The sequence below is a fragment of the Acipenser ruthenus genome, chromosome 1 (assembly GCF_902713425.1).
Source record: "Acipenser ruthenus chromosome 1, fAciRut3.2 maternal haplotype, whole genome shotgun sequence".
Lineage (NCBI taxonomy): Eukaryota > Metazoa > Chordata > Actinopteri > Acipenseriformes > Acipenseridae > Acipenser > Acipenser ruthenus.
This window is the reverse complement of record NC_081189.1, coordinates 56773852-56789126: the sequence shown is the minus strand read 5'-3', so window position 1 is coordinate 56789126 and position 15275 is coordinate 56773852. Positions and strand designations below refer to the sequence as shown.

Below are 15275 nucleotides of genomic sequence, written 5' to 3'. Positions count from 1 at the left end.
AATCTACCTTATTTAGCCATCAGTCACCCCTATCTAGTCTTGTGTTTTTTTTTGTTTAATGTAGCACTACAGACCCACATCTAAATTGTTTATTTGGAATACAGAAGAAAACTCACACACAGCAATTTTCTTTCCTTTGTATCCTGTTTTATCCTATTATTAGTATTTGTTTATTTAGCAGACGCCTTTGTCCAAGGCGACTTACAGAGACTAGGGTGTGTGAACTATGCATCAGCTGCAGGGTCACTTACAATTACGTCTCACCCGAAAGACGGAGCACAAGGAGGTTAAGTGACTTAGTGACTTACTCAGGGTCACACAATGAGTCAGTGGCTGAGGTGGGATTTGAACTGGGGACCTCCTGATTACAAGCCCTTTTCTTTAACCACTAGACCACACAGCCTCCAAGATTATCCTACCAACATAGCGACTCTTCGACTCAATTTACTTGCTCTTTCATCAACAGCAAAAAACTTGGATTTGTACGTTAATATTTCATTAAAAGCTAGCAAAGACATTAATGTGGTCGGCTCTCATTCAGCAGTGGAACAGCCTCTTTATGTTCTATGATGATTTCATTTCAGCACCTCATGACCTGGCTTTATTTACGAACGCTTCATTTAAGAGATTTTGAGGTTTTTTAACAATCAATGGTTTTCTAGTACTTGGTCACTAAAAATCAAAAATCTATCACCACATCTAAAATCCATAGCTATTCTTCAAATATACCCAACAGTCACAGTAGTACATATATAGGATCATCTTTGATCAAAGAAATTAATGCTTTTCTTGTGCGAATACAAATGTACAGTTCATATTATCAATAAAGGCCGTTCCAGTTTTCACCTGTTATTATGCAGTTACTGCAGCGGTGAATATGGATTTCAGTATAATTATTTTCTAATCCAAGCACACCATCTGCCAGACATTTATAAAAATGCAGCTGTCACTGTTTCTTGTTTAAAGATTTCCAGATTTTAGTCTGGTCCCTACAGCTCTGCCAACTCCAGCATTGACATCCCAGTTCAGCCAGCTAATTTTCAACTGAACCTAACTATCAGCAGACTACTCAATACAGCGCAAGCATACATGGCTGCAGCACTTACTACTTCAATCACCCTCTTATTTCACCGGCTCCCAAAGAAGGAATAATCCTACCCCATTTAACTAGAACTGGATCTTGGCTTTCATAGTTCATGCAAAGGACTCTCTACACCTGGCGCCAGCTACTATCAAATTCTGTTTGTCAGGAATTCAACACCAATTCCGCTTGATGTCTGTCGCTTCTCCAACTATACTATCAATCCCAGCTGTTCATCTCCTCTTACAAGGAATTTCCAAGTGCTCTCCGGCTCCATCTCCTGCTTACCTGCCTATCGCTATAGACATTCTCGGCAACTTGATTACTATTCTCCGCCAAGGCTGCTTTTCTCCATTTGACGATTTAACTATGGAAACTGTATGCCTAACAGCATTTTTGGGGGTTTTGAGATGCTCCAAATTTACAGGTCCTTCTATTTCCAGATTTCCTACTCTAGGTTTCCGCTGCAGTGACCTGAACCTCATTCAAGATTCCTATTTCATCCTATTCCTTTGGATTTCAAAATTGGATCAGCTGTGGCAAGGACAATGTATTCAGCTGTCAAAAATCAACTCGCCTCTGTGCCCCTACACTTCCATGCTGAAGTACATCGCAGAACGCAAGGCCATTTCATCCTCTGATCCTTTGTTCATCAATTCAAGCCGATCCATTGTATCAAGGCATTGTTTTTCTTCACATCTCTCCACTTTGGTGTCCAGAGCAGGTCTTCCTTCGCAATTCTACACTCCTCATTCAGCATCTAATAAAAAATATGGGGCAGTTGAAGATTATATTTGCTATTCATCATTTGAAATATCCTCCGGTCATCAGTCCATTGCTAGTATGTCCGGAGTGGGGACGACCTTTCCGCCAGGGCCACCAAAGATTTCCTCCGAAGAAAAAGGTTTTCTTTTTCTTTCCACCGTGCGGAGGGTCTTCACATAGTCACTAGTTTACAGTTTCTAACCCCTTTGTCACGGTTTTCTTTTCTTTTGTTAGTAAATGTTTTCTCTCTTTTTTCTTTTCTATATGCATTGGCGGTTTGGGGGGTTAGTGGTTCCACTTTCTGCAACCCTTTGCTAAGCTATGCTACCTTAGTGGAGGGTTCTCCGTGAGTCAGAGGGGACCCCCGGCCAAACCCCTCCTTTAGCATGCATGATCCTTCGTCTTCTTCTCTTCCCCAAGCAGTGGAACCCCTCTTGTTTGTCGGGCCACCTCAAAGACGTGACCCCTCTCCCGTTTGTCGGGTCTCCTCAGCGACGGAACCCCCCCTTCTATAATGTTGGGCTTTTGAAGAGGCGGAACACCCCACTCTATACGTTCTAATATTTACTAACTTCATGTTTTCTTTCCAGTTCACAAGCCTCGTCATATGTTGGCTACATCAAAGACAGTGCCCCTCTTCGTATGTCGGGTTGCCTCAAAGACGATGGCCCCCCTCCTGTTTGTCGGGTCTACTCAGTGACGGAACCCCCCTTCTATATGTTGGGCCTTGAAGAGGCGGAACCCCTCTCTCTACATGTTTTATATGTTACTAACGCCATGTCTTAAACACTATATCAGGTGGCCTGGCTCCACCCCATGAACCTGTGAGATGTTCTCCGCAGTATACAGTTTAGAATAAAAATCAAAAGCACAGCGCCAAATGACCGCCGGCTGCTGCAATTCCTCCCATGTATCTGTCCTCAGACAGGGGATCTGCTTACTCTCTGCTGTCTTTTTCTCCAAAGAAATACTGTGAGGGAGTGTCAGTGTCATTAGTGTGTTGGAAACGTGAGCGCACCAGTGCCACCATACACCCTGGTGTCCAACAATTCCCGCAGCATCTTCCTCTTAAATTTTAAATGTCCAATTAACTGGGCATTACTGGGACTCTAGAGCTGTAACCAGCTCTATAACATCAGCCTCCAGCTGTTTTCGCACCTCACTAAGACTTACAGTAACATCTTTAGTGTATTGTTGACCAAGCTGTTTTATCTGTATTTTAACAAAATCACACCATTGCCTCCAAGAGGGGAAAGTCTGCCTGTTAGCCCTCCACTTCTCCCAAAACATTTTTTAACATGAACGTCCTGTAAACGTCTGGTATGACCATGCCAATATGGACCATGTGACCTTAAAGAAGGCAATACAACAGTGACTAAAACAATCCCATGATCAGACAACCCACTAGGCACAATAACACAGTTCTTCACACAGTTAAAATGATGATTAAACATATAAAAATGGCACATGAAAAAATAGTGGCACTAGCTCTAAGTCATGTATATTGTCTTACATTGGGTCTTTTATCTGTCCACACATCAGCTAGATCAGTGGTGCACAACTTTTTTTCTGACAGGGCCACATTTTTTAACCATTCATTCAGAATCATGGATACCTGCCAACTTAAAGACACTACATGTCTGATCCCCTGATTTTTAAACCCCAGTGTAAGCCTCCTAATCGGAGACATGATTTTACCATAATACGTGAGCTCCCTTTCCAGGAGCTTGTTCGTTACAAATGGGGGAACATTATAAATAGTGACCCTAGGTCAGGAGAGGGGCAGCACGGAGACAAACGCATCTTTAATCACAATTCCCTCCTGCACCACTTTCCACACCATCGCCTCTTCACTGAGAAACATAACCACGGCTTTACTAATTCGAGCCGTTGACTTCACATTATTAAAACCTACTAATTTACCCACTACCAGCACACAGTCTTCCACCGACACATATTCTTCACTAACTATTTTGATCCCGTTTCTACGAGACAAAGATTCAAAAGAGAATGGGGGGGATTTCCCCCTGCGCTGGACCATAGTGACCCGAAAGTTTTCAAAAAGCACACAAGTGACACTTAAAAAATGTTAGTTAAACAGTATAGAAAAAAATAAAACAAAACTCACAGTGTCTTGCACTCTCCACCACACTCACTCACAACCACCCCAAACTCCCAGCATACACCATGAGAGAGAGAGAGAGAGAGAGAGAGAGAGAGAGAGAGAGAGAGAGAGAGAGAGGTACTCTAGGTATCCGCTGCAGTGACCTGAACCTCATTCAAGATTCCTATTTCATCCTATTCCTTCGGATTTCAAAATTGGATCAGCTGTGGCAAGGACAATGTATTCAACTTTCAAAAATCAATTCGCCTCTGTGCCCCTACACTTCCATGCTGAAGTACATCGCAGAACGCAAGGCCATTTCATCCTCTGATCCTTTGTTCATCAATTCAAGCCGATCCATTGTATCAAGGCATTGTTTTTCTTCACATCTCTCCACTTTGGTGTCCAGAGCAGGTCTTCCCTCGCAATTCTACACTCCTCATTCAGCATCTAATAAAAAATATGGGGCAGTTGAAGATTATATTTGCTATTCATCATTTGAAATATCCTCCGGCTCGGAGCCTATGCGAAATGTATATATGTGTATACAGTTTTCCTACATATTTATTTTTTATTTAGTGGATAAGGTAAAACATCCATTACTTGAACAAGATGTCATTTTGATAGGAATGAATGAAAGCAGCCGTTTTACTATCACACTTTTTAAATATTGCAGTTAACAACGTAAATCTTTTATATGTAGACAAATTATTTTTTAGGGGGCGGATTGCGCTGCATAAATTACTTACTTATTCATTTAAAGTTCCTAAGAACCAAGAAAAGTATGCATGAAATGTGATCTGCCTGCAGGTGAAACGGAGGATCACTTTAGAAAATAGGAGGATATTCAGTGAAAGAATTCAGTGGATTTTGCCGTTCCCACCGAAAATGAAACCGCTTTCCAAAATCGGGCCCATAATGTGCAGAGTTTTAATATCACAGCATTTAATTTACATGATAGTTGGAGGTAATGTAATGATATATTTACTGTAGCTTAATATTAAAAAATACATTCTCTGATATTGAAATTGTACTATTGTACCTTTGGAATAGTAATATTATCAATTCCACAGTCATATAAAAAAAGTTTTATAATATGCAGTTATAGTGGGGAATTAGATTATAAAGTGTTTATGAAATTAAGTAAAGATTTAGGCCAAACAGACAAGACAATTATGTTTTAACGAAAAATGCGTTCTAAATGCAAAAATAACTAAAACAATGTGTGACTTTAGTCAGTTGTACTGTGTTACTGAAAGTATTTGTAAAGCTTTATCTTAGAAGATTCCAGTAAATCTATGAATTTATTACTATTATTTTTTATCCAAACTATGGATAAAACTATTATGCCTTCTGGTAGACTTTTGCAATATCATTTTGTAGTTTCTCTGATTACATGATGCTAAATAAGATGTAAATTACGTTCATATAGATTTTTTTTTTATTGTCTCAATGCTAAAATTCTAGGTGATGCAAAACTTTTGGCCATAGCTGTATATTGAAAAATACAAATTTGTTTTCTAATCTTATTTTGCTATGAAAACGAGTCGTATTGTGTGACGGGCAGGGTTCTAGCTGTATTTATTGATTTATTTCAGTTTAAAAGAAGCTTGTTGTATGGTAAGGTGTACTGTATGAGAAACAGATTTGAGATGGTATTGTATGTGTTGTATTTGAATGAATTGTGCAGGTATTTGCAAACTAATGGAATACAGTAAGAAATAAAAGCATAGGCGATTTTTCTCCCATTTAACAATTCTATTTTAATGTAAATGTGTGGTGCTGTCTTTCTGTGCCATTTGTCATTCAAACAAAAGTTTTAAACATAATATTATGAGAAAAATAACCGGAGCTTGCTGACGCTCTTGTGCCTTCTATATTTTCTTGTGTGCTGCAAAGGAAACGTGTGCGAACAATGAGAGGATCCTTTTTTCACAACCAAAAGTAAAATATCATGAGCTGTGACAACCTACCCTAACCTCTCACTCGCGTACAGCACCTGGGTGTGCAATTATTATTATTTTTAAAACTGGCATCCTGATATTTCAGACAACCTGTCTCCAGACATGTAGCTATAACGTGACGGTATAAACAGACGGTGTCCCTACTTAAGACATCAATGGCAGACGGTGTATGCCATTGATGTCTTAAGTAGGGACACGGCTCATTTGTATACCTCTGGCAACTAGTTACATAAAAGGTAAAGTACCTTGCTCAAGGGTACAGCAGCAGTGTCCCCCCACCTGGGGTTACATAAAATATCTCAGTAACTATCCGTGATGGAAAATCACATCTAAAACCATTACCAGCCGGTAAAATAACCAGCATGTAGTTTTATAAATCAAGTTTTAAATACTGCCCGGTAATTTCTTTTACTGGCCGGAAGTTACTGCCATCTTTTATGAATATGGGCCTAAGTGCCTTTACAGGCTACCTTCATTATTTAGTTCTAGTGTCTTCTACTGAAAAATAAATACAAATGGGCAGACAGACATGGCACATCTGCATTATTTCATTAGTTTTCTGCTCTGTTGTTTTAGTTTTTTGGTGTTATCTCTCCGATTCCGCCTGGGCAGTTGCGTTATCTTTCCCAGGCCTGCACACAGGTCTGAAGTGCTGAAAGAGTTAGTTGTAGAATTGAGGCAGTTACAATACACTCCGTCTAAGCATTTATAGTAATAGTGTCTGCTTGCTCAGTTCTGACCAGTGTACTTTAATATTTCAGAACTGACAAGTCAATATAAATCTAACTATATTTATGTATTTATTTATTTTTTACAACTAGGACCTCCGTCAGCACCTCGCAGTGCAATCTCCAATGTCAACGAGACCAGTGTATTCCTGGAATGGAGCGCTCCTGCTGACAGCGGTGGCAGGAAAGATGTTACCTATAACATAGTGTGTAAGAAGTGCCGCTCAGACTCCCAGCAGTGCGAGGAATGTGGCAGCAACTCCAGGTTCCTCCCCCAGCAGATGGGTCTCCGCAACACCTCAGTGATGGTGGTGGACCTTCTGGCGCACACAAACTACACCTTTGAGGTTGAGGCTGTCAATGGGGTCACAGAGCTCACCTCGCTTCCCAGGCAGTTTGTTGCTCTCAATGTGACCACCAACCAGGCAGGTGAGTGGGCTATGTAAACTGTATGTACGTGCTTGTCTCTTTTGGCCCTCATAAAAGTAGAAAGGGAGGTAAGTGAACGTTTTACAAGAACCAACACTGCACAAGGTTACTAGGAATTCCTTTAAAATAATAACTATGAATATTATTATTATTATGCAAAGTATTGTGTAACAATGTACTGTCCCCTTTTACTTAACCTTTTAAGGGTAAGTACTGTTTTTTTCTTATAGGGACATCAAATCTTAATCTAATTCCTAGGTTCAAAGGAGACTGGTTGTCTAGTTCAGCTGTACCCTGTGGGTACAATGCTTCAAAGATAATTAAAATGGTTAGAATACAATTCAAATGAACAACAAGACTCATGATCAGTTGGCCAAATCGTTTCTTTTTTTTATATATTACAACAGAATACAGAATTTCAAAAAATGCAGATTAATGACAAGCTCTCATTTGGGAAAAAAACAAATAATGTATCAAAATAATAAAAAAAATAGTCTTTGTGCACTTTGTTCAATTGTTCCTACCATCTGCCGAATATGGAAACAGTGTATTTGTTTAGTCAAGGTTGATTCTCACTGATGAAGCAGGAATAAAGCAGAACCTCTAGAATCTTCTTAATTCTTTCTTTACCTCAGAAAAAACAACAACAACAAAAAAAAAAAACAGCCTGTACAAAATCGTACAGGACAATTATTCAATACAGATCACTTGAACCGGTTAATATATCATGAATCTACATCATAAATCACATTTATCCTGTTAACATAACCAGTATTCAGAACAAAAACATGAAATAAGCTACTATCTTACTGCAACTTATTTAAAAGTTCAACTTTTTTCTTTCAGTATTTGCATTTCCTTTTTATCTTTTCTTTCATGAACAAACTTTTTTTACTGCCGTGAACAAACATTTCTATCTCTTTGATATACCTGCCTGCTAATCACAGGCAGTTGTCTCTCATTAAACGTAGAGCCAGGTGAACCTCCTCCTGGCTTACTCCCATTGCATTCTGGGGATTGTAGTGCCCCCACTACCTCTCCCCTCCTAATTTGCCACACCACATTTGAAACCAGTGTAAATATTTGTAGCCTGTATGGTTTGACCTGCCTCTGATATTGCAGTGCTTATTACAATATTTCATTGATTTGGGATTGCACTGCCAGACTGCTTTATAGTATACTGATTACTGAAATGATCTTATCAGCAATCCAGGGTTTATCTAGAGGAAACAATGCTGGCAGCCCTCTCCATCACACACAACCTGTGGTTCATAAATAGCTGAGGATGGCGATGTAAAGGGTCAGACCAATTGCCTGGACTAGGATGTGTTGTGGTTTAGGTCAGTTAGCTTTGAATCAAACCGGTAAATTACAGCTTCAGTCAGCCCCACTAAGCAACCTGAAAGGAACGATTCCTGATACAAGCAGTTGTAAAATGGTACCTACTTTTTAGAGGGTGAGAAGCTGCTTTGTTAATGAACTTATATAAAGGATAAAGAAATTATGTGAAGGGAAATGAAGAGCCCACAACTTTCAAAAGACCAGAGTTGTTGATTCTATGTTATGAACATTTGAAAGGTTGAGACAGCTATTACACAAAACAGGGCTCCTTTCAAACCTTCACTATTTGATTATGAGAAGGAATACAATTATTCCACATTGCCATAATTCTTAGTGCATGTATGTTTAATAATTCATAATTCTTAGTGCATGTATGTTTAATAATTTGCACCTGACTGCTTCCTTTCTCTCAGAAGAGTACATTTCCTGTGGGAGCAGCTGGTATTGACTTTTCATTAAAGTAATGATGACCCTAATGGATTCTGAACCCAATCTTCTTTTTCTGAATTAATACTGTAATTACTTAGGATAGCTCAAGACAAGCCTATAGTTTTATTGAAATTAAGGATGTACAGTGTATAGGATATACATTCAAAGGCATCAGAAAGACTGATAACATGTCACCACTTTATTTTACTGTCAAGGCCCATTTTAATGCAATGTTTCTTGTCACTTAAAAAACAAAAGAAAACAAACTCATATACATGATTTTTTTTTGGCTTATGTCATTCCTGGCAGGTATACAACCAACCTTAGAACACGATAAAAGAAGAAATGTAAAATACTTTTTGGGTGAGCGCTAAGTGAATTGAGCATTGCTATAACCTGTCATTCTGTACTCGGTTATTACTGACATTATGAAACAGATATTGTAACTGCTGATTTATACATGTTGCTTACATTTTATACATTTTGTACCATAAAAGTGCAGTGTTCACTTATTTAAATAGTAGAGAGAAAGGCTTTTGTGTTACCAGTACCAGTTATAGAATACTGTTCTTTAAGAATGTATTACAAAATGAATTCTCAGTAGTGTAACACACAGAAGAGCCCTTTCACCTTTTAGCCCCAGGGACCATTGGAGAACTTTATTACAGGTTGCTCATTTAATGTAATGCTGCTGTTTGTGGTGTGCTAGGTGTGGGAGAATGGTTAGTATCACCCCAATGAGTTTTATAACTTAGTTTTATTTTAGTAAGAACCAATCCAACGCATCCTGAGGGATGTGTGGCCACTTTGAAGTGCCATTAATGGGTCTCCAGAATGGGGCAAAGTTTCATTATTATTATTATTTATTTTTTAACAGATGCCCTTATCCAGGGCGACTTACAATTGTTACAAGATATCACATTATTTTTTACATACAATTTCCCATTTATACAGTTGGGTTTTTACTGGAGCAATCTAGGTAAAGTACCTTGCTCAAGGGTACAGCAGCAGTGTCCCCCCACCTGGGATTGAACCCACGACCCTCTGGTCAAGAGTCCAGAGCCCAAAAGGCCATCAGTATTGTACATTCCTTTTGAGAAAAAGTCCTCTATATTAATTTTGTTTATTGTACAACCCTCCCTCAACTGTTTAGTTTAGTTATAAATATCTGCAGTGGAACACTTCTTAGTTTGTTTTATACATTTTTATTAATTGTTTTCCCACAGTTTTTAAACGCTCCATTTCAGTATTGCTTCGTCACTGCAATCGACTTACTGATCAGGAGGTCTGATGATCAATGGATAACCTCCACTCTTGCTGTCAAGCCAATTGCCCCTTTTCCTCTCTTTATTCAGATGTAGTGATATGGTAACATAGGCGGTGTTTACATGCAAGTTACTATAGTGCATTCATGATGTGTCACGCGCAAATGACGCATGATTGTGCTCGTTCCAAAAGTGCGCGGCAAAAAAAGTGTGCGACTTAAGTGTCATTACACTTTGGTAAAGCACGGTAAAGTGCGCGCTAATTGGTCTAATTAGTCCCATAGCAACAAACTCCACAGTCGTGCAAAATACTTAACGATAGACTCATGAAATAACACGATACCTCCTCCACTTCCCCTATGTAAAAGAACGCTCTTCTCTGGGATACGGTCTTTCTGTCCTCCTCTGAGCGTAAGTAAGATTTTCCTTATCCCAGTCTTACTAATGCAAATCAGTTAAATATCCATCCATCCATTATTATCAATCTTATTCATTTCAGTGTATTATGAACGATGAATGAGAACTACTAGATCGTTATGACCAGCATTATTATCATAATAATAATACTACGAATAATGTAGCTTTTTTCCCGCAGGATGTTTCAAGCTTCCACCCCTTCTGACGGCACGCAACACCAGGTTGACCAATTGTGAATTGCTGACAGCACGCAACACCAGGTTGACCAATTGTGAATTGTTTCACAGTCTCTGTTTTACATGTGAATCCTAAGAATAATTTCTGGAAAATAATAACATACCGCACATACGCACACTTAGCCTCAGCCACGCGTAAAAGGGCTTTATCTCCCCAACCACAGTAGCTAGAGCGTCTAAACCAACTTTAATGTGAAGAAGACCAATTGTGAATTGTTTCACAAGCTCTCCTTTACATGTGAATCAAACAAATAAATTGTGAAAAACAATAACATATCGCATATACGCACACAGCCTACCTGACGCGTAAAATGGCTTTATCTCCTCAACCACAGCAGCTACAGCGCTCAAACCAACTTTAATTTAAAGGATGCCACATGTGAATTGTTTCACAGTCTGTGTTTTACCTGTGAAGCCTAAGAATAATTTGTGAATACAATAACATATCGCATATACACACCATCGTCCCAGCGTCAATTAAAAGTGCTTGATATCCCCAACCACAGCAGCTAGCATTTTCAAAACAACTTTAATTTAAAGAAGACCAGTTGTGAATTGTTTCACAGCTTATATTTTACATGTGAATCCTAATAATAATTTGTGAAAAAACAAATGATTGGGGATATCAAGCCATTTTACGCATGTCGGGCTAAGTGTGTGCGCATATGATATATGTTTTGTTTTTCACATATTATTCTTAGGATTCACATGTAAAACAAAAGCTGTGAAGCAATTCACAACTGTTCTTCTTTAAATTAAAGTTGGTTTGAACACTGTAGCTGCTGTAGCTGCTGATCCAGGAGCATCGTCTGGTGCGCCTGGAGTACAGAAGGATGTACCGTCTGACATGTACCGTATGTGCCGTAGAAACAAAGAGAAGATAATTCTTTGTTATTCTTATTCAGTAATTTCATAACTCATAATGGTTGACATTTTGAAATTGAAAGAGAAATGTATCTTGCATAATTCCTTGCACATTCTGTTTGAACTGTAGAAGCCCCTTGCTATCTCTATAGCAGAAGCCACAAAGTTAATATACTTTTTATTTGCACACATCTCAGTAACCACAGTGCATGTCTATGTGTTGGTGCTATGTCAGTTTGAGGAGCAGAGGATGTGAACATATGCAATTATACAAAATGAATCCCCAAACAAATACAATTTGCTGATAAGTCTTATTTAGGAAATACATGTGGAAAGAACAAAATGGTTTGTTGAAAAATAAATGAAGTTGATAGGTGCTTGCAGAAAGAAATAATGCTGTGAGGCCTTTATGTTATTTATACCCTGTGCAAGGACTCCTGCCATTTATTAAATCTCTACACACCATTAAAAATGTGCTACCAAGTAAACAAATGCCTACTTTTAGCATTTCATAAACAGAATACATTTTTTTAGACTATGAAGTATGTTTGTAAATCCCCAAACCAGATCTTTTAAATTGTCAATTACAATAGCTGTAGTTATTTCATGTAAAGAGAAACGTAGCTTTTGCCCTTCTTTTTTCACTTTTTAAACATGTTATTTACAAGGACATACTCTGCTTTGTTGTCTATATAAATATATTTTAATTATAACAGCTTTAAATATATATATATATATATATATATATATATATATATATATATATATAAAATTGGTATAACGTAGATTGCCAGGTACATCCTTAGCTTATGGATAAAATATGGCATAAATCAATCATGGATTGATCAACTGAAAAATAAATACTAGGGGATATGCTAACACCAGCCGATGCTGTATTACAAGATGACTGCTCTTTGATGCACTCGTTGCATTTACAATGTGGTGCAGGATTCCTCTTTATTTTCTTTGTGGACCTCTGAGAATAGAAGCTGTAATGGAGAATATTCCCGTACTCCATCACTAATGCTGTATAACATGATTTAACACAGTTTACAGGAATCTAACATATGTACTGTTTATCTACTGTGACTAACAAAGGTAGCAGTCATTTTCTCACAGTGCTGTGCATCTCCTTCACACCCTCCCAAACTCTGTCTCTGTACCTTCTTCTCACTCCAACCAAACTAATGAGCCTGGAGCTGGGCTTATATAGCAGGTGGTTAGGAGTTAATTGCACAATTAACAATCAATAAACTCCTGACCACCTGCACCTGAACAATCATCCCTGGATGGGAATGAACCCCATCCTAGCCAAACACTATTACAACTGCATTTGAACCAATACACAGCCGTTTTTCAAAACAGAATAATATACAAAATACAATCAATAACAGTAAATCATAATACAAATATATAGGGGGAAGCGGGCACCCCGTCACAGTCACATATATTAAAACATCTCGCTATACCAGTGGTTTTCAAACCTTTTAAACCTTTCCAAATAATCTAGGCTGCAGAAGTGAGAGAGAAAACAGATTTTTTAAAAAGTTACAAGTATAGGCTTTAAAAAAAAAAGGTATTGAACTCGAATTTTATCATTGAACACTTGAGCTGAGACAATGTAAAATGCTATGTGTGTCTTGTGCAGTATCGAATCCAGCCATAATAAGCACATTGTTTTGAAGTGAATATTTCCAAAAGCTAATTTGTCGAAAGTAGAAACAATGATTTTTTAGCAAAATGCTTACATGTTAAAATGTTTAGTGCAGTAGTCTGTTCGTGTTAATCAGCTGTAAGACAATTAAAGCTTGTTGATGGGCACTCACTATATGATATGAACACACTCAATATGACTGGAGTGGGGAATCCCAATCTTTTCCCAATCCCAGGATTTAGGGATTGATTTTTTTAAAATCCTGTGATTCCATTTTTGTAATAATAACACTATGTAACACAATTTTTGTTCCTGGGTAGTAAGTGTTATTTCCTAATTGCTTATGCCTCAAAAGTATAGAAAATGTCTATTATTCCCCACAAACTTTGCTTTTGTGACCAGGACAGTGATATTTTGAAATTTACCTATTTCCAGTGAGAAAACGGGCGAATTTGTGTCTTTTCGTTCACATAAAGTCAGAAAAAAACAACATATGAATCCAAATTAACATGTATTTATACTAAAGTAATACAAAAATGACTACAAAAGATTTAGAAGTGAGTAGTTTTTCGAGATTTACGATTATACTGTAAATCACTTTCACGAATCAGCCCCCAAATGTAGTCTCCCATCATGTTCTCGTTATACTGTCCTTGGTAGCGGCGTTCAAAGTCCAGTATATCCTGGTGGAAGCGCTCGCCTTGCTCCTCCGAGTACGCTCCCATGTTCTCCTTGAATTTATCAAGATGAGCATCAAGGATATGGACTTTGAGGGACATCCTACAGCCCATTGTGCCGTAGTTCTTCACCAGAGTCTCAACCAGCTCCACATAGTTTTCGGCCTTGTTTTCGGGAAGCCCCGAACCACTGCGATAAAGCTATTCCAAGCCGCTTTCTCCTTACTAGTGAGCTTCTTGGGGAATTCATTGCACTCCAGGATCTTCTTTATCTGTGGTCCGACGAAGACACTGGCTTTGACCTTTGCCTCAGACAGCTTAGGGAAGAAGTCTTGAAGGTACTTGAAGGCTGCCAACTCCTTATCTAGAGCTCTGACAAATTGTTTCATAAGGCCCAATTTGATGTGCAGTGGTGGCATCAGCACCTTCCGGGGGTCCACCAGTGGCTCCCACTTGACGTTGTTCCTCCCCACAGAGAACTCGGTCCGCTGTGGCCAGTCCCGCCTGTGGTAGTGCGCCTTGGTGTCCCTGCTGTCCCAAAGGCAAAGATAGCAGGTAAACTTGGTAAAACCGCCTTGGAGACCCATCAGGAATGCCACCATTTTGAAGTCTCCTATGACCTTGATGCCATCTCAGAAAAATGCAGATATGTATCCACTTAGGCAGCTGGAACTAAACTGAACTGGTGGGCTTAAGGCCCCTGTATTTATACTACTATTTATATTACTGGAAAGTTCTAGAAAGTTCTAGAAGTTACTCCAAGTTTACTCAGCACTGAATCTATCTGGAATGTTCTGGAAAATAGGTACATTTCAAAATATCACTGTCCTGGTCACAAAAGCAATGTTTGTGGGGAATAATAGCCATTTTCTATACTTTTGAGGCATAAGCAATTAGGAAATAACACTTACTACCCAGGAACCAAAAAAAAAAAAAAATTGTTACACGGTGTAATACTATTGTGCTTTTGCTTTTATTAATAATGACCAGTATGGAGGCATACGGTAATGCACTCACACGACAAAGGAGTTAATAATGAAAAAAATAAAATAAAATTGCAGATAACAGTCGTGTCGCTCCAACTCCGGTGCAGAACAAGTGAGCGATTTCACTGTCTATAGTAGGACTGCCCACCTGCCTGCTCAATGAAGAAAGGGGCTTGTTACCAAGAGGTTCCAGGTTCAATCCCAGCCACTGTCTCACTGTGTGTAACCCTGAACAAGTCACTTAACCTCCTTGTGACATAAAACCAAGGTCCTATTGTAAGTAACTCTGCAGCAGCAAATCCGTCAAACGACTCAAAAGTTATTAAAAGGCAAAA

General features: G+C 38.7%; 1 protein-coding gene across 2 annotated transcripts in view; it reads left to right on the top strand.

Moving 5' to 3' along the window:
• The window catches only part of LOC117421291 (ephrin type-A receptor 5-like), a 195212-nt gene that overhangs the window by 114813 nt on the left and 65124 nt on the right, over positions 1 to 15275 (top strand). For both annotated transcript variants that reach the window (XM_059026363.1, XM_059026353.1), the window contains exon 5: positions 6736 to 7071. In XM_059026363.1, coding sequence (XP_058882346.1) covers positions 6736 to 7071 — 336 coding nt within the window. The remainder of the gene's footprint in view (positions 1 to 6735; positions 7072 to 15275) is intronic.